The sequence below is a fragment of the Phocoena sinus genome, chromosome X, assembly GCF_008692025.1.
Source record: "Phocoena sinus isolate mPhoSin1 chromosome X, mPhoSin1.pri, whole genome shotgun sequence".
In the NCBI taxonomy this organism is placed as follows: Eukaryota; Metazoa; Chordata; class Mammalia; order Artiodactyla; family Phocoenidae; genus Phocoena; species Phocoena sinus.
In genome coordinates this window covers 1,255,502-1,275,895 of record NC_045784.1, presented here as the reverse complement: position 1 = coordinate 1,275,895, position 20,394 = coordinate 1,255,502, and the positions used below count along the sequence as shown (strand labels likewise).

The 20,394-nt window shown below is 52.1% G+C and overlaps 1 protein-coding gene across 21 annotated transcripts in view; it reads left to right on the top strand.

Annotated features, from left to right (window-relative positions):
• DHRSX (dehydrogenase/reductase X-linked) overlaps positions 1–20,394 on the top strand; it is a 321,810-nt gene that overhangs the window by 188,183 nt on the left and 113,233 nt on the right. For 20 of the 21 annotated variants that reach the window (XM_032618749.1, XM_032618747.1, XM_032618752.1 and 17 more), the window contains exons 7-9: positions 14–257; positions 2,283–2,508; positions 3,949–6,158. In XM_032618749.1, coding sequence (XP_032474640.1) covers positions 14–211 — 198 coding nt within the window. In that variant the 3' untranslated portion in view covers positions 212–257; positions 2,283–2,508; positions 3,949–6,158. The remainder of the gene's footprint in view (positions 1–13; positions 258–2,282; positions 2,509–3,948; positions 6,159–20,394) is intronic. The other variant, XM_032618748.1, reaches the window with a different exon arrangement.

Genomic DNA, 20,394 nt, shown 5'->3' with positions numbered 1-20,394 from the left:
CTTCTCCCTGTAGACCCCGGATGAGGGAGCCTGGACCTCCGTCTACGCGGCGGTCACCCCAGCGCTGGAAGGCCGTGGCGGCTGCTATCTTTACAACGAGAAAGAGACCAAGTCTCTGGCGGTCACGTACGACCTGAAGCTTCAGCGACAGCTGTGGGCCAGAAGTTGCCAGATGACAGGCATCACCGATGTGACCCAGGAGGTCCTCTAGGGTTAGCCACCCGCCGGGGAGACCATGATCTGCCAGGCGCGCGCAGGTGTGTCTGCTGGACCACGTGTCTGCGTCGTTCACATCCCCCGCCCTTGGGGCTCTGTCTCCCCAGCGTCTCCCATCGGCTTCCTTGCCCTGGGCCGGAACTTGAGGAGAAGAGGAATGCTGAGTGCGACCCCAAACAGCTGGCCCTCAGCCATGAATCTCGTGATCCCCACCGTGTCCAGTTGTACCGGGTGCCCTGAGTCATTAAACCCTGCCGGCCACGCAGGAGGTGTTCTTGCTTAGCACAGAGGCGCCGAGGACCCTGGGGTAGAAACATCCGGGTGAAACAAAGAGTTTCAAGGAGGCCTGGAACTGTTGGGCGCTGGTGGCTTTGAGGGTGTCCTGTGTCCCCTGTTCTCTCACTCACAATTTGTGCTAGAGGTGCGGCTCTGATTTGTGGGTCCTGGAAAGGGAGAGACGTGAGCCTTCCTTAGTCTGTTGATCAAGGGTCATGTGACCACCCTAACCCTCTGCCCCACCATCTTTAGGGGGACCAGGTCCTAGGGGCTTCCGCCGTTAGGGCATCTATCGGGGCTCTCACCCCGTGACTCATGGAAAGACCCTCAACAGAGGGGTAGGGAATTCTGTACGACACGGGGTAAGAAAGGGGGCCTGGACACCTGTCACCGTGGGGTCTGTGGGACAGGGTTGGGGCCTGGACCCTGTCACCATGGGGTCTGTAGGACGGAGCCTGGACACCTGTCACCATGGAGTCTGCGGGATGGGGCCTGGTCACCTGTCACCATGGGGTCTGTAGGACAGGGATGGGGCCTGGACACCTGTCACCATGGGGTCTGCGGGATGGGGCCTGGACACCTGTCACCATGGGGTCTGTAGGACAGGGATGGGCCCTGGACACCTGTCACTATGGGGTCTGTGGCACAGGGATGGGGCCTGGACACCTGTCACCATGGGGTCTGTGGGACGGGGCCTGGACACCTGTCCCCATGGGGTCTGTAGGACAGGGATGGGGCCTGGACACCTGTCAGCATGGAGTCTGTGGGACGGGGCCTGGACATCTGTCACCATGGGCATCTGTAGGATGGAGCCTGGACACCTGTCACCATGGGGTCTGTAGGATGGGGCCTGGACACCTGTCACCATGGGCATCTGTAGGATGGAGCCTGGACACCTGTCACCGTGGGGTCTGTAGGATGGAGCCTGGACACCTGTCACCATGGGGTCTGTAGGATGGGGCCTGGACACCTGTCACCATGGGCATCTGTAGGATGGAGCCTGGACACCTGTCACCGTGGGGTCTGTAGGATGGAGCCTGGACACCTGTCACCGTGGGCATCTGTAGGATGGAGCCTGGACACCTGTCACCGTGGGGTCTGTAGGATGGAGCCTGGACACCTGTCACCATGGGGTCTGTGGGATGGGGCCTGGACACCTGTCACCATGGGGTCTGTGGGACGGGGCGTGGACACCTGTCACCATGGGGTCTGTGGGATGGGGCCTGGACACCTATCACCGTGGGGTCTGTAGGATGGAGCCTGGGCACCTGTCACCATGGGGTCTGTAGGATGGGGCCTGGGCACCTGTCACCGTGGGGTCTGTAGGACGTGGCCTGGACACCTGTCACCATGGGCATCTGTAGGATGGAGCCTGGACACCTGTCACCGTGGGGTCTGTAGGATGGAGCCTGGATACCTGTGACCATGGGGTCTGTGGGATGGGGCCTGGACACCTGTCACCGTGGAGTCTGTGGGACGGGGCGTGGACACCTGTCACCATGGGGTCTGTGGGATGGGGCCTGGACACCTGTCACCGTGGGGTCTATGGCACAGGGACGGGGCCTGGACACCTGTCACCATGGGGTCTGTAGGACGGGGACGGGCACGGGGCCTGGACTAAACCAATCGTGGGATTGAGCTGCACAGCGTTTGCTGGTCTGCATGTTCCCCCACCATTTTTTAGGGCCTTAGTCTAAGAATGGCAGCTTTGCTGCCCACTTGCCCTTCAGTGGTCACGTGAAGCCTCTCTTCTGGTATCTGCTTCTTCATTTCATCGTCTGTTAACACAGGCATGTTCCTCTCCTGGAGACGTGTGCAGGGCTTGGATTCTACTTCACACCACGATACTAATGTAATAACGGCAATCATGTCGAATGCCCCGTGCTTCCCTGGATTTGGGTGCCCATCGCAGTCTGTCAGGCTCTTCCTGAACTAGTTTCATCATGGACCTTCCAGGGTCTGCAGACACCTCATCTTTCAGCAGCGTGACGGCCGCCCTCTACGCCTTGGAAACAGGTCAGTGGTGGGACCATCCTGGTTTCATCCAGTTCCCTCTGTAGTGGCTTGAATGGTGGCTTCTCAAGATGCACGTCCACATCCTAAGCCCTGAAACCTGCAAATGTGTTCCTATTGGGAAAAGGATCATTGCAGACGTCATTAAGGTCTTAAGATGAGGACACCATCCTAGCTTATCCAGGTAGGGCGAATGTACTCACAAGGTTGCTTGTTGGAAACAGGGAGAGGGAGAACTGATTACAGAAGAGGGAGGGGGTCACGTGACCACAGAGTCAGAGATGGGAGGGACGCGGCCACAAGTCCAGGGACGCCTGGAGCCCCAGAAGCTGGAGGAGGCAGGAAGGACCCTCCCCTGGAGCCTCTTCGGGGAGCTCAGCCCTGCATCTTCAGAACAGAGAGAGAATAAATTTCAGTTGCTTTAAGATACCAACACCTTGATGGTACTTAGTTACAAGAAACTCACACAGTTGTTGACACATGTGAACATCTCTAGCAGCTTAGTGGACCTTTGCCTGGGCATCGGGGCCCGCCCTGCTTCACCCACCAGTCAGGCAAGGAAGGCTCAATCCTCTCTCTGAGAATGGCTCTTGGGTTCTCAAATTCCAACATGGAGAGATCAGACGTTTAGAATGCTAGCAAAAGGACTCTGTGTGTTTCCTGCCAGACTGCACCCTGAATTTCAAGACCAGGGACCACTGGTCAGCTAACCATGCATTCCCTCAATTGACAAAATCCCGCTGAGGCCCCAAACCTGATGTCAGCCCCCAGCATATTCATGCGTCGGAAAAACAACCAGCAGCTCTTCCAGAGTGGGGTTCACGCTACGCTAGATAGATAAGTAGATAGGTAGATAGATAGATAGGTAGATAGATAGGTAGGTAGATAGATAGGTAGATACGTAGATAGATAGGTAGATACCTAGATAGGTAGATAGATGATAGGTAGGTAGATAGGTAGGTAGGTAGATAGGTAGATGGGTAGATAGGTTGGTAGGTAGATAGGTAGATAGATAGATAGTGGGGTTCACACTACACTAGATAGATAGATAGATAGAAAGAAAGGGCTTCCGGGTCAGCACACTTTTTATATATAGGACCAGTTAATAAATATCTTCATATTTTAGGGCTTTATGATCTATTACAACTGCTCAACTCTTCCATATGACACACAAGCACCTACACACACTGTGCTAGCATGTGGCTGTGTTCTAATAAACCTTTATTTACAAAAAAGGGGGGAGGTCAGGTTTATCCGAGGCCCATCCTTTGTTGACCTGGGGTTTTGACCCCTGTGTGCCACGTGGAGAATTGTAAGTCCTGTCGTATGGGTGGGCATTTAGCCTCAGAAAGACTGGGTGTCTCACCCGGTTTCAAGTTCCTGCTGGCCCTTAGGTGGGAACCTCAGGGGTGTCTAACCCCAGAGACCATGTTTTCCTTACAGATGAACAAGATGTTATGAGTTCTGTGTCGTGCAACCAGGAGACGGTGGTGTAAAAGGACAGGAGAGCAGGACGTGTACGTTTGAGGTCCTCACCTCCTCGCCTGCACCCTGCTGCGGTTGGCAGAGCTGAGACCGCAGCGTCTGGGACTGTTCATGTGGTGGCCTGAGAGGAACGAACCAGGGCCCCTCGTGCAGGTGCGCAGACTCTGCAGGACGTCCGCTTGGATAAGAAACATCCTGACACCCTTCCCGGGAGAACCATAGGGTGACAAGGAGGCTCCCAGGGACCATGGACCAGCACGAGGAAGAGAGCTGCCAGAGGGCCGGAGATTCCTGTCCCCCTTCATCGCAGTTGCAGGAGAGGTGATGATTACGGCGTGAAGCCACAAGACGATTTGTGGGTCCTGGTGGCCTGTGGCTCAGATCACTGTGTGAAGATGGGGGCACGTGGTCCCAGTGGAAGACCCTGCTTATTCAGACAGCTCACTGTTATGTCGTGTGTAAGAGTGTCCTGGGCGGCTGTAACACAGGACCACAAACTGAGAGTCTGAAAAGAACAGAAACTCATCCAGCCCCAGGTCCTGGAGACCAGATGTCTGAGGGCAAGGTGTCCCAGAGCTGTGCTCCCTCCAGAGGCTCCAGGGGAGGGTCCTTCCCGCCTCTTCCAGCTTCTGGGGGCTCCAGGCATCCCTGGGCTTGTGGCCGCTTCCCTCCCATCGCTGCCTGTGTCTTCATGTGGCTTCTCCTCTGTGTCTGTGTCTCTCCTATTCTGTGTCTTATAAGGACACTGTCATTGGATGTAGGGCCACCCTCATCCAGGCGGACCTCATCTCAGACCCTTCACTTCCATCCGGGTAATCAAGAATGATCTCTTCATCTCAAGATCCTTCATTAGTTACATCTGTCAAGAGCCTTTTGCCGACAAAGTCATATCCACAGGTAACAGGGTTTAGGACGTGGTCATATCTTTTTGGTAGAAAATATTCAGTCCACTGCATGGTACATGAACTGGATACTTGGAAACTCAGGAAACATCCATTCCTTTTCTGGTGAACTGGAAAACCACGGAGGTCACGGCTTCTTCTATATGTACCCAAGGCCGCTTCCCTGGGTGAGTGACCCATGTCACTACACGGGACCCTGGGCTCATAAGGACGCCTATTGGCTTAATGCCCTATGACCGCCATCTTGAAATTCTTAACGAAGCGTGAACAAGGACCCACATTTTCATTTTGCCCTGGAACTGCAAATGCGATAGCCCTCTTTGCTCACATTCCTTTCAACCTCAAGAAAGAGGAGCAAGTCTGCACCCAATAAGGCCACCCCCACCCCCAGCACACCCTCCATCCAGCCACTGATGTGCTCAAACCTACCTTTCGTGGGTGGTGAAGACCTCTCCCCAAGATCCAGTAAGGCTAGTGGGTTTTGGCTGCACACTGGGGGAGCCTCTGAAAACCACTAACGCTCAGCTCCGCCATCAACAGAATCCCCAAGTTCGTTCCTCTGGGCAAAGGCATTTATTAGACCTCCTCAAGCCATCCTCTTGTTCAGGCAAGTTTGAGACCCTCTGGGCCAGGGAAATGCAGATTGAAGCTTCCAGCGCTGAGTGCCAGCCCCTCCCAGAACTGCTCAGATGTTCTGCTAAGCCCTACAGCCCCGACTGATGTGTTTCAGAACTAGAATTACTTTGTATGTTCAAACCAAGATGGAGACAAGCCTTGACTAATATTTCCGGACAGCCAGGATGATGTACTGCAAAGCAGGATCTTGACTTCCAGGAAGATCCCAACCTTGGAGCATTTGCACATCACTAGAGAGCCCTTTGCGGCTTGAGGTCATAGTACACAAGTGCCAGCTACTCTTAGCGGCATCACAAAGTTGTCCCAAGTACAGACTCAGGATGAGGAGGCAGGATGAGTCCTGGCCAGTCCGACATCCTCTGTCACTTTGAGAACAAGCTTGCTGGCCCCTGAAAGATGCTGCAGTCCCTGGGCGAAGATAGGCTCTGAGAGCAATTTGGACTGTGTAGGACCCTGGCCTCACAGGGCCCCTCCTCTTTGCATGACCGGCCTTATGTCGCTCGTCCACCAGGGGAGAGAGAGGACACAGTTCTGGAGAAGTTACCATGTTCCCTCGACCCCTGATTGTGGAACATTCCTCAGAGCTCAGAGACACTTCCCAGCAGCTGGAGAAGTCTCGTGGACCACTGGGTGAGTAAGGCCACGTCCATGGCATGGCGGGCACTGGGGATCCTGGGTTTACACCTGTCGCTGTCGTTCGGGGAGCCCGGGAAGGGGGCTGTGTGCATACACACGGGGATGGATGACCTTCCATCCCTGGGCAAGTCTTGATTCAGTAATTGGACCCATGGTGCATGTATTTCTCTGTTTCCTCCACGTAGCATCAATGAGTTTTGTTCGACAGTGGGAACGACCACCTCATCCATCCATCCATCCCTCCTTTTGTCCATCCATCCATCCATCCATCCATCCATCAGTGATGTGTTGAGTAGGGTTACCCAGCCAAGCTCTGAGCAAACACTGGATGGAGCTGAAAGTTGAGTGGCACAGAGCTCTTGTCCTAAAGGAGCTTGCTGTCTAGGGTGGGATTAGGACTCAAAGATATCAGGTCTTAATGCCTAGAAACTGGGGATGGTACCGGACGTGATAAGAGGCACTTTTGACGGGAAAGAGTGGGCTCTGCAACGGCGGGTCTGTGTCCGATATGACCCAGTTGAAGCTTCCTCCGTCGCGACTCCCACTGGATTTTGAGGGTGCCTGTATCGAAAATACCTCTCATCTTGGCTATTAGGAAATACAACCATAGAAGGTGCACCGGGCTCCCTCCAAGGCTGGACAGGTTGGGAGACTGACTAGGAGCTCCCCAGGTGACCCATGGGTCTGGGAGGTAGCACCCTGCCCATTTCCCATGTGGGCTCTTCCTTGGGAAGTGTTAAGTCTTGCATTTGTTAAGCACCCTCGTTGAGCCTTTTGGTCTCTGTGTTTCCGACTCTTCGTCCATCAAATAATGCCCCTAACACGTGCCCTGTCTACAGCCGGGTTTGCCGAGTGGACAGCAAGACGGTGTGCGTTCTGTTTGAAGGATGCTTAGGGGTAAATCCCTGCCAGGCATGGTTCTCCATCCAAGCTCCGTAGTCACTGACTTTGTCGTTTAACCAGAGAAATGAGTTGGAGTTGTATTTTCTGTCGTCTGGGTACCGGTATCCTCGGGGTTTGATCTAAATCCGTAGCTTGTTTACCGACGGCCACAAAAACACAAACACGATCCCAGACATAAGGACATCCTGGGTTTCTGCCTGTGTGATGGGGGAGCATCTGTACGTAGTAAAAAGCTTGAGAAGTTTTCAGTCTCTGGGGCTCTCTTCAGTGAAGCGTTTTCTGAAGTTCACAGTCTTTTAGCGATCTTTGCGTTTATTGCTAGCTTACAAGTCCTGGTGATATTGCCTACATCTGTTCCTTCCCTTTTTTTCCCTTCATTCTTTGCCTTCATTCTGGGATGTCATGTCGGGCTTCCTGAGTTAATGCCTGCCCTTTATCTTTTACTTTTCATATTTCTGGTCGCAGGGTCCTCATTTCTGTCTGTCCCTTGGGCTGCATCTCATAATGGATACATAGTTCAGTCCTTATTTTCATGGTTCCTCTTTACCCCATGGGTTACTTGAATGGGTATTTTAAAATCCCCAAGTATATAGAATTAAAAATAATCCTTTTACTGTCATGGGTCTAGGAATGCATTAAAAAGTACATCTGTTCTACTTCATCCAGAACCTGTTGTTTTGTCCTTCAAAGACCCTGCGGGACTTCTGGTCTACCGTGGTACCAGATGTGTAGATACAATAAAACATTTTCATTTAAAATATCCTGGAAAGGAAAAAACAGCATGGGAACTAAGAGGAACACTTTTTAAAGGGAGGAATATTTAGTTTTCTGGCTTTATTGAGGTATCAGTGACAAGTAGAAATTGTATCTCTTTAAGGTCGACAACATGTTCTGAATTGCAGCAGCAGTGTGAAATGTCTATTGCCAACTGCATCATTTGGTCAAACAGTTTACCCTCCAGGATCCCGGTGTCCCATTCTGTTCAATGGGTCTTTTACGGTTACAAGACTCAAATAAGAGGATGGATCTAAAAGCGTTTTAAGGCTGCAAATACGTTTCCTATATGAGTCATGTCGCCGTTGTGGGTTTGGTGCAAATCACGTGGACCTAATGATCAGGACTCCTTTCCTGATAATCCTGGTGCTTCTAAATAGTGGCTCTTTTCTCCGGGGTGCAGGGAAAGGTGGGGAGGGGCACCCTGAGTGGACCTCGCACTAGCATTTGGCAGGAGGAGGCCAGCGTGTTAGATTTCTTACAAGGCACAGGACAGGGTACCCAGTGTCAGATGTTCTCACACCTCACATGACTTCTTCACATCTGGCCGGACGTTCACATAAGGGAAACCCTGTTTATAGTTAACCACAGCCTAGAACTCACGGCTGTTTACACATCCATGCAGGAGATTGAATTTCCAGGCAAGCGACCGTTGCATTCATAGAGAGATTATCCTTGGCTTGAATGTTCAGCATTTGGGGAAAGCGTAGGGCAGGCGGCAGCTCGTGGCATTTGAGTGACCAGTTCTCTAGGCCTGGGGCAGCCGACACCATCTTGGGGATCCAACATACGAAGACATCCCCTTACTGCTTCACCCTCTCTGGGGGGGGGGGGCAGGGGAGGTCCCAGCACTGCTATGTTCAAATGGGTATCACTTTATGGTCACTTGTGTTGTGTGGACACCATGTGGCTCTTATTACATTTGTCTGTAGGTATCTGTGATTTTGTTTTAGGAAAGTAAAGGGACATTAAAAATGGGTGAACCTCCATCCCCAGGGTGGAATATTATTTGGCCACGAAAAAGGAATGAAGTATTGATACATGGTATATCGTGGGTGAGCCCTGGAAGCACCCTAAGTGAAAGACTCCAGGCACAAAAGGCTACGTCGTATATGATTCCATTTCTACAAAATACCCACAGTAGTAAAATCCAGAGAGACACAAAGTGGCTTAGTGTTTGCCAGGGGCTGGGAGCAGCGACTGCTCACGGGGACAGGTCTCCTTTGGGGGATGAGAAGGTTCTGGAACCAGATAGAGGCGGTGGTTGCCCAGCATGGTGAATGTGCTCAGCGTCCCTGAATTGTCCAGTTTCAATGACTCATTGGATGTTATGTGAATCTCGCCTCCATACAATTAAATACTTGCTACGAGGCAGATACGAAGCACCTCCCAGCAAGGCTGTGTTTTCTTCTCAGCCCCACACCCTGGACGTTCGCGGGCGGTGCTTTGAACCGGACCAAACTCATCAATGGAGCAGAGGCAGTCTGGCCTGACCCTCCACTTCCATTTTTCCTTTGCACCAGGATTGCATAAGGCATTCTCCCCTTGGGATAGCTTTCCTGAGCCGGGATTCCCAAGAGGGCCGGAAGAGCATTTTTCCAGGGATGTCGACCCCGGCGATGATAAGTGGGTTCTGACAGACCTCGAACATCGTCCTTGGTTTCCACGAACAGGGGTTATGCCCAACTCCTGTCCACCTAAGCTAACTGCTTGATGGCGGGGCGGGACCACCCCCATGGTGGGCTCCTTGGGTATTATATCCTGTCATAGATAGCGGACAGCCCTCAAGTTGTTTCTTGCTTCAATCAAATCAAAAATAACTAATACGGGTGTTCGTTTCCTTTTCAAAAAGATTGGGAAATAAGACAGGAGATGTGGGGCTTCCATTTGGGAAGTTCCTACTTTATGCCAGGATATTTCCAAAGGTGGGAGATTAGGTTTGACATAAATACATTACCATGTATAAAATAGTTAGCCAGTGGGAACCTGCAGTATAGCACAGGGAGCTCAGCTCGAAGCTCTGTGATGACCTAGGTGGGTGGGATGCGGGGGGGATGGAAGGAAGGTCCAAGGGGGAGGGGATATAGGTATACATATAGCTGATTCACTTCATTGTACAGCAGAAACTAACACAACATTGTAAAGCAGCTCTACTCCAAAAAAAAAAAAAAAAACTTCCAATATCATCTTATTTAACCGTGTATGCATCCTGCAAACAAGGTGTCCCCGCCTTGGGCTCCCAGGCCTCCATCCACTGGACCGTATGGACGACATTTCCACGCCTCAGACCTTTCGACACTTGTTGCTTCGAATGAAGCTTTCAGCACACACTCCGGGCAGGCATGTCTTGTCCATGAGGTCCTGTAGCGTAGCAGGTCGAACCCTTCACTTCCAGGTAGAATCAAGGCTCTAGGAAGCAAAACACAGCTCTCCTCTGTCTTCGAGGTCATAGCCTGCCTTTGAAGGAGGCTGAAGGTCATCCTTTCACATTGAGAATGTGCAGCTTGCGGTCCAAAGCAGACCTTCCCTCCTTAGCCACTGGACCAGCCTCCCAGCCACTGGGGCCATAGATCTGCATATCACTGGCTGTTGGCAACTTCACTTTGTATTTTAGTTATTTGACCTTCAGGCGTCCTTGGCAAAGGCACGCAGCCTTTAATGCTCACTTGTAGCAGGAGCCCCGCTTCCTTTAAAAACTCTGTCTCCCTATGTCTGAAGGGCAAGGAGGCAGAAAAATAACAAGAGTTTCAGCAGCCTTCAAAATAGAAAGAAATATAGACCCCATTGGGTTCCGTCATTTTCTGCCCGTCTTTGAAATTCTCTCCGTGGAAGGTTTTATAAGTACCAAAGCGGAATGAAATATGACAGTCGATTTCCTAGGACTGGAAGGACCTCAGAGGCCATGCATAAATGATGGCGCACCCTTCCCGGGGCTGGATGGAGTTATAAAACAGTTCAAGATGATTCAGGGACCTCCGAAGGCACAGGATTTGCTTTCGGGATGTGTCTTGGGTATTAGGAAAAAATGGCACCTGGTTAAGTTAGAGACGCAAAATTATATCCCGAGGAAAATAACCGAAAGCATCTCCAGGCAGTGCAAGTGGCAACTCTCTGCTTGGAAAATGATGGACGGAACGCCGATGTACCAAACCAGAGAATGCACGTGTCTTAGAAGTTTGTAAGGGAGGGAGGTCAGGACACAGCCAGGAAACTGGACCAAGTGGCCAGATGCCTACACCTTGGGTTTTCTCACAATTCGATTCGTGAATATGAGTGTGTGTATATATATATGTGTGTGTGTATGTATATATATGCATCATTTATAAGGGGTGATGTTATTGGCTACCCCAGGTATTCTCCACCTGGGCAGGGTGGACATTTGAGGCTGGACGACTCTCTGATGTAGGCGTGCTGGGCACTGGGGGCTGTGGAGCAGCATCCCTGATCTCCACCCACCACATTCCAGGAGCCCCTCCACAGTCGTCACACCCCAAAATGTCCGTAGACATTGCTAGTGTCCCCTGGAGGTCGGGAACCCCTGGGTCACTCCAAAGACTAAACCCTTCAAAGCTATGTGCACTAGATTTTAGAATTGCAGAGCTGGAATGCACGTTAAAATTCCAAGTGAGTTATCAGTCTGTTTCAGACCAAATTAAAAAAAAAACAAGAACAACGAAAAAGCCGCTGAGATTTCCTCCCCCCCCCCCCCCCCCCCCGAGCTGGTGAACACTGCTGTTTTCTTTTCCGAGGGGAGGTGTCCCAGGCTCCCCCTCTCAGCGCTTAAGGGTCTGGGGTGCTGGGGAGAGGCTGGTGGGCGTGCATCCCACCCCATCCCTCCCACCCCCACCCGACAGTCCGGACGCTCGGACCAGGTGCCCCGCCCTGAGATGCAGCGTCCACATCTGGAGCTGATATCCTGCCCACCCCCACGGGCGGTGATTAGGGATGTAAGTGGATCCAGCAAGGATCCCAGCAGCACCATGACACGCTTGGCCTTTCTGGAATCGCGATTTCTCGGTACCATTTGCAGCTCAGCTCTGGACCCTTGCGGGGGGGAGAGAGAGACAGAGACAGACTGAGTGTTTCATGTACCGTCTTAACCATTTTTAAGCGCACAGTTCAGTGGCATTAAGTACATTCACAATGTACTTAATGTACCATCCCCACCATCCGTCTCCAGAAACATTTCATCTTCCCAAACTGAGACTCTGTCCTCATTAAACACTCACTCCCCAGCCCCCTCCCCAGCCCCCGGCCCCCACCATCCTACTTTCTGTCGCTATGGAATCGGACTCCGCTAGGGACCTCCTATGACTGGAATCCTACAGGATTTGTCCTTTTATATCTGGCTTCTCCCACTGAGCATCACGTCCTCAAGGTCCATCCATGTTGCAGCCTGTGTCAGAGCTTCACACATTTTCATGGCTGAGTCATTTTCCACTGTGTGGATGGACCCAGTGCTGTGTATCCATCCATCCACCCATCCATGGACACTTGGATTGTTTCCACCTCTTAGCTATTGTGAATAACACTGCCGTGAACATGGGCTCGCAAATATCTCTTTGGGTCCCTGCTTTTACTTCTTTTGGGTGAATACCCAGGTGTGGAATTGTGGGATCATAGGGTAATTCCGTTTTCAAGTTTTTCAACACATAGAGCTCTTTTAAACACTTCACATGCAACAAAACATTCACTCATTTTTGCAGTACAGTCACGGGAGTTTTAACTCACTGTACAGATTCGTGGAACCACCACCCCTGATGGGATTCAGAACATTTCCATCACCTCAGAGTATTCGCTTGTCCTGGTTCTTTATTCACAGTCAAACCCTCTCTCCAGCCCTCATCCCTGGCGACCACTGTCCCTATATTTGACTTTGCCAGAAAGTCATATAGGCGACATCCTGCAGTACGTAGCCCTCTGAAATCGGCTTCCTTCACTCCGCAATATGCATTTTGCTGAGCTGTCGCAAGGAGCGATGGCCCATTCCTTTTCATCACCGAGTGGTACTCCATTGTATGCACGCATTGTATGTAGCTCATCCTTTCCCCACTGAAGGGCGGCCAAGTGGGTTTCCGTTTGGGGGTGATTTGTGCAGAATGCTGCTTCCAACGTTCCTGTACAGGTTTTTCTGTGAACGCAAGTTTTTGTTTCTCCTGGATAAACGTCTGTGAGTAGGATCGCTGGGGTCATACGCTAAGAGTACGCTAACTTATCAGAAACAGCCAAACCGGTTTCCGGGGAGGCGGTGCCGTCTCGCATCCCTGCCGGCGTCCTGTGGGAATTCTAGCCGCCCCACACCCTCAGCAGCGTTTGGCATTATCGGGATGTTTAGGTTAGCAATTTGAATAGGTGTATCGTGACGTCACATTGTGGTCTGAGTGTGAACCTTTTTACAGAATGTAGAGGCTTATGAATGGTTCTTCAGTGATTTTTTTCATATAGATTCTAAGCCAGCACGATGCTCAGTGAGAGAAACCAGACACAGAAGGACACACAGTGTGTGATTCCATTGATAGGAAGCGTCCAGAACAGGCGAATTCACAGACAGGAAATGGGTTCATGGTGTCAGGGGCCGGGGGAGGGGGAGGGGAAGCGACTGCTCATGGGGACGGGGTCTCCTCGATGGGATGAGCGTGTTCTGAAACTAGACGGAGGTGATGGTTACACAACATTATAAACGTACTAAATGCCACCAAATCTTTCACTTTAAAATGGTTACTTTTATATAATACGAATTTCACGTCCATTAAAAAAAATCACTAGCAGTAATTTTTTTAACGACTTTAACCTAATGCAAAGGAAAAAGAAGAAGCCCATTGTTAATGAAACAGTACCTGGAGACTGTTCCTAGAATCTTTTCATCTGTGTGCAGTGTGAAATTCTGCAGAGGTGAATATGGTCCCATCTGGACCATCAAAGGAGGATGGAGCCAGTGTCACCATGAGACGTCACCCAGCATCTGGATGTCCCTCATGTTTGGGGAACGTATTCTGTCTCATGGGGAATCTTCCCTTCTTTGTCCTTCTCCTGCCCCTGGGACAGGCCAGGTGGGCCTGCTCCGTCAGTTACACAGTTGCCGGGAAGGGGAGAATCACGCAAACCTGGTGAGGCAGGATTAGGGTAGGTGGTCCTGAATCAGCTCTCAACATGGCAATGGTGTGGTCCTTCTAGGCAGCAGGAGGATGGGTTCAGGGCAGCATCCAGGCATCTCCAGTGTGAGGGCAGTGTTGGCTGGGGCAGCCGAGCTGGCCTCTCCACCCAGGACCTGGGGCATGGTGTTTCTTGGGCCCTGCCTTTTCTCTGGTCCAGCAGTATCCTGGACGTTCTCCAAGCTGCCCATCGCCTTGTCTTCTAAGACAGTTCAGTAGTGTGTGGACCTGATTCTGAGGTGCAGACGAGGAGATACGTCACAGCCTACATCACAGACCCGGCATCTCCCAGAGAGGGTCGTCCACGCTTAGCCAAGTCCCAGAAAGGTCATTCACGGCATCTCGGTGCAGCCACCATGTCACTTGTTGATACCTTCTGATACTTGTTTTCTGTAACCAGGTGGGAAACGAGATGGTCAGACATTGTTATCAAACCAAACTTGGGTCCGGTCACCCGCGTGCAGGCAAAGCCAATCTACTGACCCTGGGTTGTGGTGAGGGAACGTACAGCGTTTATTGCAGGCGCCAAACAAGGAGTCCAGGCAGCTGGTGCTCAAAAGACCCGAACTCCCTGATGGCTTTCAGGGGAGGGCTTTTAAAGACAGGGTGAGAGAGGGGCGTGGTGAGTGTGTGATCAGCTGGTGGACATTCTTCTGACTGGCTGGCAGGGAGGTCATTGGGAGTCCACATCATCAACCTTCTGGTTCCGACTGGTCTGGCGTCTCCATGCTGGTGAGCAGCATGCAGGTAACTTCTCCCTCCTGCTGGGGTTTCAGTATCTGCAAGACAGCTCACAGGATACGGCTCAGAATATGATCTATAGCCCTTGAGGAGGAACCAAGGTCCTTGACTTTGTTTAATGGCTACATTATTATTATTTTGTCATGCTTGACTGTTTCCCTTTGCTTCTCATTTTCCCACTTCTGTGATTAAATTTGCTCTTTGGAACTCGGGGAAGGACTAAGAGGTGAATGCTTTTCTACAAACAACAGGAAATCAGAGGACATGGGGGGAGGGGTTTCTGTCCCAGGAAGGACTCACAGGGTCCTGCTCAGTTACAACATTATTCGTAAGAATTGTACAAACCAGAGAAATGAGGCTAAAGCAATCCAGTGCCCCCTTTCAATGTCACGTCTGAATGTTATCAAACCAAACCGTCTTGGGAGGGGGGTGCATTTGACCCTCTGCAATTGTAACCTTCTATGAATTACTCTTGGTTATGGATTAAGGACCCAGCTGTGTCAGGTCACCTGGTAACTTGTAGAAGATGGCAAAGTAGTCAGTGATCTACACCTCAGAGAACAGATAACCCCAGTGTGGCGGGTTTACTGCTTTGTAGGACACCCGCCTGCTTTGTATCTGACTTTTCCATTTTAGTCCAGAATCCTGACTATATATTTACCAACCCCTGCAGCTGCTGTGGGACCAGGCTTAACACTGCACACATTCCCTCGTGAATGAGGTTTAAAAAAACCCTTGCTACAGGCTCGTGATGTATCTGTAGAACAGTCGTGGTTTTACGTTTTCTGACATCGTAGTTGGACACCATCAACCATACAGGGACGAGACGTCCAGCCACTGGGTTTGCCCTGGGAGGCTCTTTCCCACATCATTCCCAAATCCACCAAACACCACTCTCTCTTTCAGTGTATTTTTTCCCTTCCTGTGGTTTCCTGAATAATGGTCTCCCTAAAACATCCCCATCCTAAATCCCAGAATCCCTGAATCGGTTCCTGGATGTGGCCAAAGGGACTTTGCGGGTATGAGTAACTGAAGGATGCTGAGAAAGGGTGAGGGTCCTGGGTTATCCAGGTGGAACCAATATAATCATAAAAGTCTTGATCAGAGGGAGGCGGGGTGGGGGGGTCAGATAGATAGAAGGCAAGCAGGTGGCAAAAGACAGATTTCAAGATGGAGCCCTGCTCTTTGGAGGAAGAAGCCAGGAACCAAGGATGCAACTCCGGAAGCTGGAAGAGGCAGTGAAATGGATTCCCCCAAGTCCTGCCGACACCCTGATTTTAGCCCTGTGAGGTCCGTGTCAGACTTCTCACCCCCAGAACCGTAAGGCAGTAAACGTGTGTTGTTTTGGGGTCATTGGTTCCAGCAGCCCAGGAAGCTGATATAAGCCCCCAGCGCTCACTGACCCCGTGTCGTGCCCATCTTTGCTGAGGACGGAGAAGCAGCTGCCCACCTCTTCTGAGCCCGACATTTCCTACGACTTACGGAGCTTTTGCTGTCCCTTCATAGAGTCCAGCGTTGAAATCAATCCAAACGCAAAAAGGCAACCCTATCCTTCATTCACTTGGAGCCGGCAAAGTGGGCTGTCATTGCAAATTGGGCTTTTTTTTTTTTTCCTTCTCTGTTTCTCCCTTGCCGACCTGGTCTCTCTCTCTCCCCACAATCATATCTCCTCTCTCCTCCTTGGCTGTTCATTTCTATTCCTACCCATTTAATAACAGCTACACTGTGATCTCCGCCGGTCCCTTGGAAATTAATATAGTTACCTTCACAGGGACGCCGGGGCAAGAAGGGGGAGGGAGTTAGCCCCCAGCCAAGGGCACAGATGCCTAGCAATGAGAGCTCCCTCCAGCCCCAGGGCTGTGCTGCAGACCACATTAGTAATTGATGCTCTGAGCCGGCTTCCCGGGTGGAGATGCGAGCTCCGTCCTTGGGACCATTCTTCAAGTCGTTCTGAGTCTGTGCGTTTGTCAGTGTGAAGGTTGAATTGGAGCACAAAGAAAGAAAAGAAAGGAAAAAAAAAGAAATGCCTTCCTTGAAATAAGATAGAAGGGCATTGTGTAGGTGTGACAGCTCTAGATAGAAGTATGCACCTCTGCAGGTACATCACCTTATTCTGTCTGCGTTACCTGATTTTCTACATTGGGAGCTCTTGGATAAGGGCAGCCTGGGTGGGATGGGGAGAGACCCTCAAGGCGTCTCTCTCTGATCTTCCCTTCTCAGCGCCGGGAGCAGAGGCTTCTTACATTCTGAAGTCATCAGTGAGATGAATTTTTAAATGGTGCCTTTTTGTAAAAGGTCAGGGTCCTACAAGGACCCTGCTGCGTGAGACGTGACCATGAGCCTCAGGTACCCAGGAACACACCTTCCCTGGAGGCCTGGGTGATGCTAATGTCAGCTTTTGAGACCCAGAGGCTGTTTCCGCGATGGTTCTGTGTGGGAGCCTGGAGCTTTGGGGGGCTGTTCCCCAGCAGTGTTTCTGCATCAAAAATTCTGTCCTTTTAGATGACTGCATCTTCCAGACCTGGTTTCTCAGCCTCAGCCCACTGACATTTGTGGCTGGATGACCCTCAGATGTGGGGCGTCCTGTGCACTGCGGGGTGTGGAGCTGCATCCCTGGTCTCCACCCACCACATGCCAGAAGCACCCCTCCCCCGAGTTGTGACAGTGGGAAATGTCCCCAGACATTGTCAACTGTCTCCTGGGGGTAGAGTCTTCCCCAGTTTCTAACCATTATCATAGATAAATAGATACAGACAGCAGACTTTATTTAGATAGATGGAGTACAGAGATAAATAATTAGATATAGATGATAGGTAGATGATAGATGATTGATAGAAGATTTTATTAGATAATAAAGATAGATAAGATAGAGATGGATAGATTATAGATTAGATAGATATTGTTAGATAGATGCTAGATAATAGATGACAGATAGTAGTAGATAGATGCTAGATAACAGGTAGATAATAGATGATCGATGTAAATACACGTAGACATGGATCTGAATGTCTACACAGACATGAACACAGAGACTGAGGACAACCAAGGAGAGACATGAAGTCTGTGAGGAGCAGAGCAGGTGGAGAGAGTTGACAGAGGGTCAGAGAAGGGGTGACATTCAAGCAGACCTCCCTGATGGGAGGGGGTGGGCCCTGCACCTACCTGGGGTGCAGGGCGCTCCATGCGCGGGGCGGGCAGGATGTGTGAAGCCCCTGAGGCAGGGCTTGGCTTGGTGATTCCAGCAGCAAGGAGACTGTGTCGCTGGAGTGGGTGTGTCGTGAGGCAAAGTCCAGGAGGATGACCTCACTTGAGTTGAAAAGCTGTGTCCCTCCGTCGGCCCCAGCGTCTGAGAATTGAGGGTAACGGGGGGTATTCACCGGGGGAGGGAAGAACGGGGGACCAGAGGAAGGGCTGAGCCTAAAGGGACCGTGCGGGATGGAAGGCAGGTCTTCGGGGGAAACACAACCATCAGAACCCACCTCCTGATCACCCAGGGCACCACCCACGGCTGGAGCCTGTGGGCACTGGGTGATGATGGCTCACCTGGGACCCTGTGTGGGCACCTTCCGGCCTCCTTCAAGCTGCTGGGAGCGCCGTGCACTCAGACGTGCTGGCCTCAGGCTCGTGGAGGACGCCGGCAAGGGTCCGGATGCATGACGAACCCCGTCTGGCCTCAGTGAGTTTTCATTCTGCGCCGCCCCCACCCCCAAGGACCACAGCGCTGCTCAGCAAGGACGTAGCGTGATTTTCCAGCGCCCAGGACATAGCAACAGGTGGGGAAGTGGGCAGGTCACAGGGGCTGAGAGGCTCGTGGGCAAGAGGCCACCGCAGGGTTGCAGCCAGAGGGAGAGAAGGGCCAGAAAGTGAACCCTACCCAGGAAGAGATGGCTCGTGGTCCTAAGTGGGAAGCAAAAGCCAGGGGAGAAACCAGTGCACTGGATGGTGGAGTAGGAACCCTCAGGGTAGAGAGAAGATTGACAGCCTGGGGATACATGGCGGCGCTTCCTCTTGGCTTTGTGGAGCTGGTCAGAGGTCACGGCTTCCCGCAGAGATGGTCGTAAGTCAACATATCCCAAGGCTCCTTGTGAAGTTGAAAGAAGGCTCTTCGGGGACTTCGCGGGCAGTCCAGTGGTTAGGACTCGGCGCTTCCACTGCAGGGGGCACTGGTTTGATCCCTGGTCCTGGAGCTGAGATCCTGCATGCGCACGGCTCGGCCAGAAAAATGAAAAGAAAGAAGACTCTTGGCCTCCAGCCACAGCCTGAAAACCCAGACGGCAGAAGTGGGAAGGGTGCAGCTGATGTGGAGAAAAGAAGGTAGCTCTTATGGTGGATGTACTGACTTTGCAGAAGGTGTCAGAGGCAGACACCTGGCCTTTACTTTACATCATGAACACCTCAAGGTGCTTCAGGGTGTGTGTGTGCGCACGTGTGCGTGGGTGTGAGTATGAGTGCCTGTGCGCCATGCGTGGGTGAATTTATGTTCACGTGTGCACCTGAGCGTGGATGTCTGCCCGTGCAAAGGTATGTTCATGTGAGCGATGCACACGTGCATTTATATGCACGTGTGCGTGCATGAATGTGTGTGCAGGTGTGCGGTGCAGGCGTGCACTTACGCGTGCGTGTGCGTGTGCAGGTGCGCGGTGCATGTATGTTTGCATGCCTGTGTGGGTGGGTGTGCGTACGTGCCGTGCATATGTGCGATTCATACGTGCACTCGTTTCCATGCACGTGTGAGTGTGCATGGGTGTGTGGATGCCTCAGGTACGTGTGTGCGTGCACGTGTGCGTCGATGCCCTCGTGTGTGTGTGCGCCTGTGTGCTGGGGCGTGAGTGGATGTGGGAAAACAGAACTACAAGCCCTCAGACCCTGACCCCCGGAGCCGCCCCTTGGAGGAAGAGCCGATCGTGAGCCCAGATGGAGGGGCAGAGTGGGTGCACAGGGCAGGGTCGGCACCCACGTGCGGCGAAGGCCGCTTTGAAATCTGCGCGGCGAGCTGCACGCACCGAAGGAGGGAAGCACGGCTGACAGTGATCGAAGAAGTGGCGTTTGGACCCAACCAACGCGTTCCAGCCTCCCAGCTGCAAACACGGCGCGGGAGTTCGGCTGAGGTTGGGATCGGAGCTGCAGACGTTCTCCAGGGAGCCTTTCCTGCAATCTCCAAGGCAAGGGGTCCTGGCAGGAGAAGGTGTGGACGGAGGACGGAGCAGGGGCGTGCGGAGGTAGGGAAGTCACTAGAGAGGCCCGTGGGCACGGGGCAGAGGAACCCGAAAACAGCCCAGTTTCCATGAAAACAGTCTGTAGGGAAGCTGGGGATTGAACGCCAGGAGGCTCATTCACGGTGCAGGGTGATGAAGCTGTCCTGGTGTCTTTGGGCGCCTTGTTTTCTACTGCGTGTCCGCATCTGCCCCCGCGCCCGTGTCAGCCCTGCTCTGGCATCAGCGGCTGTCACATGTGTCCCAGAAAACACACGTGTGTGTGTGTGTGTGTGTGTTTCCTAAAGGCGTGACGGCACCGAGTCCCAATCCCTGGTGTCCTGGCTTTCTGACCCCGAATGCCATTTAGGGCAACTCACTGTGTACATTCTCGTCCCTAAGTCGGTCTACTCACAAGAGAACCGTTTTGTTTTCCCCGCGTCCCAGCGATGACCCAAACCTTGGCAT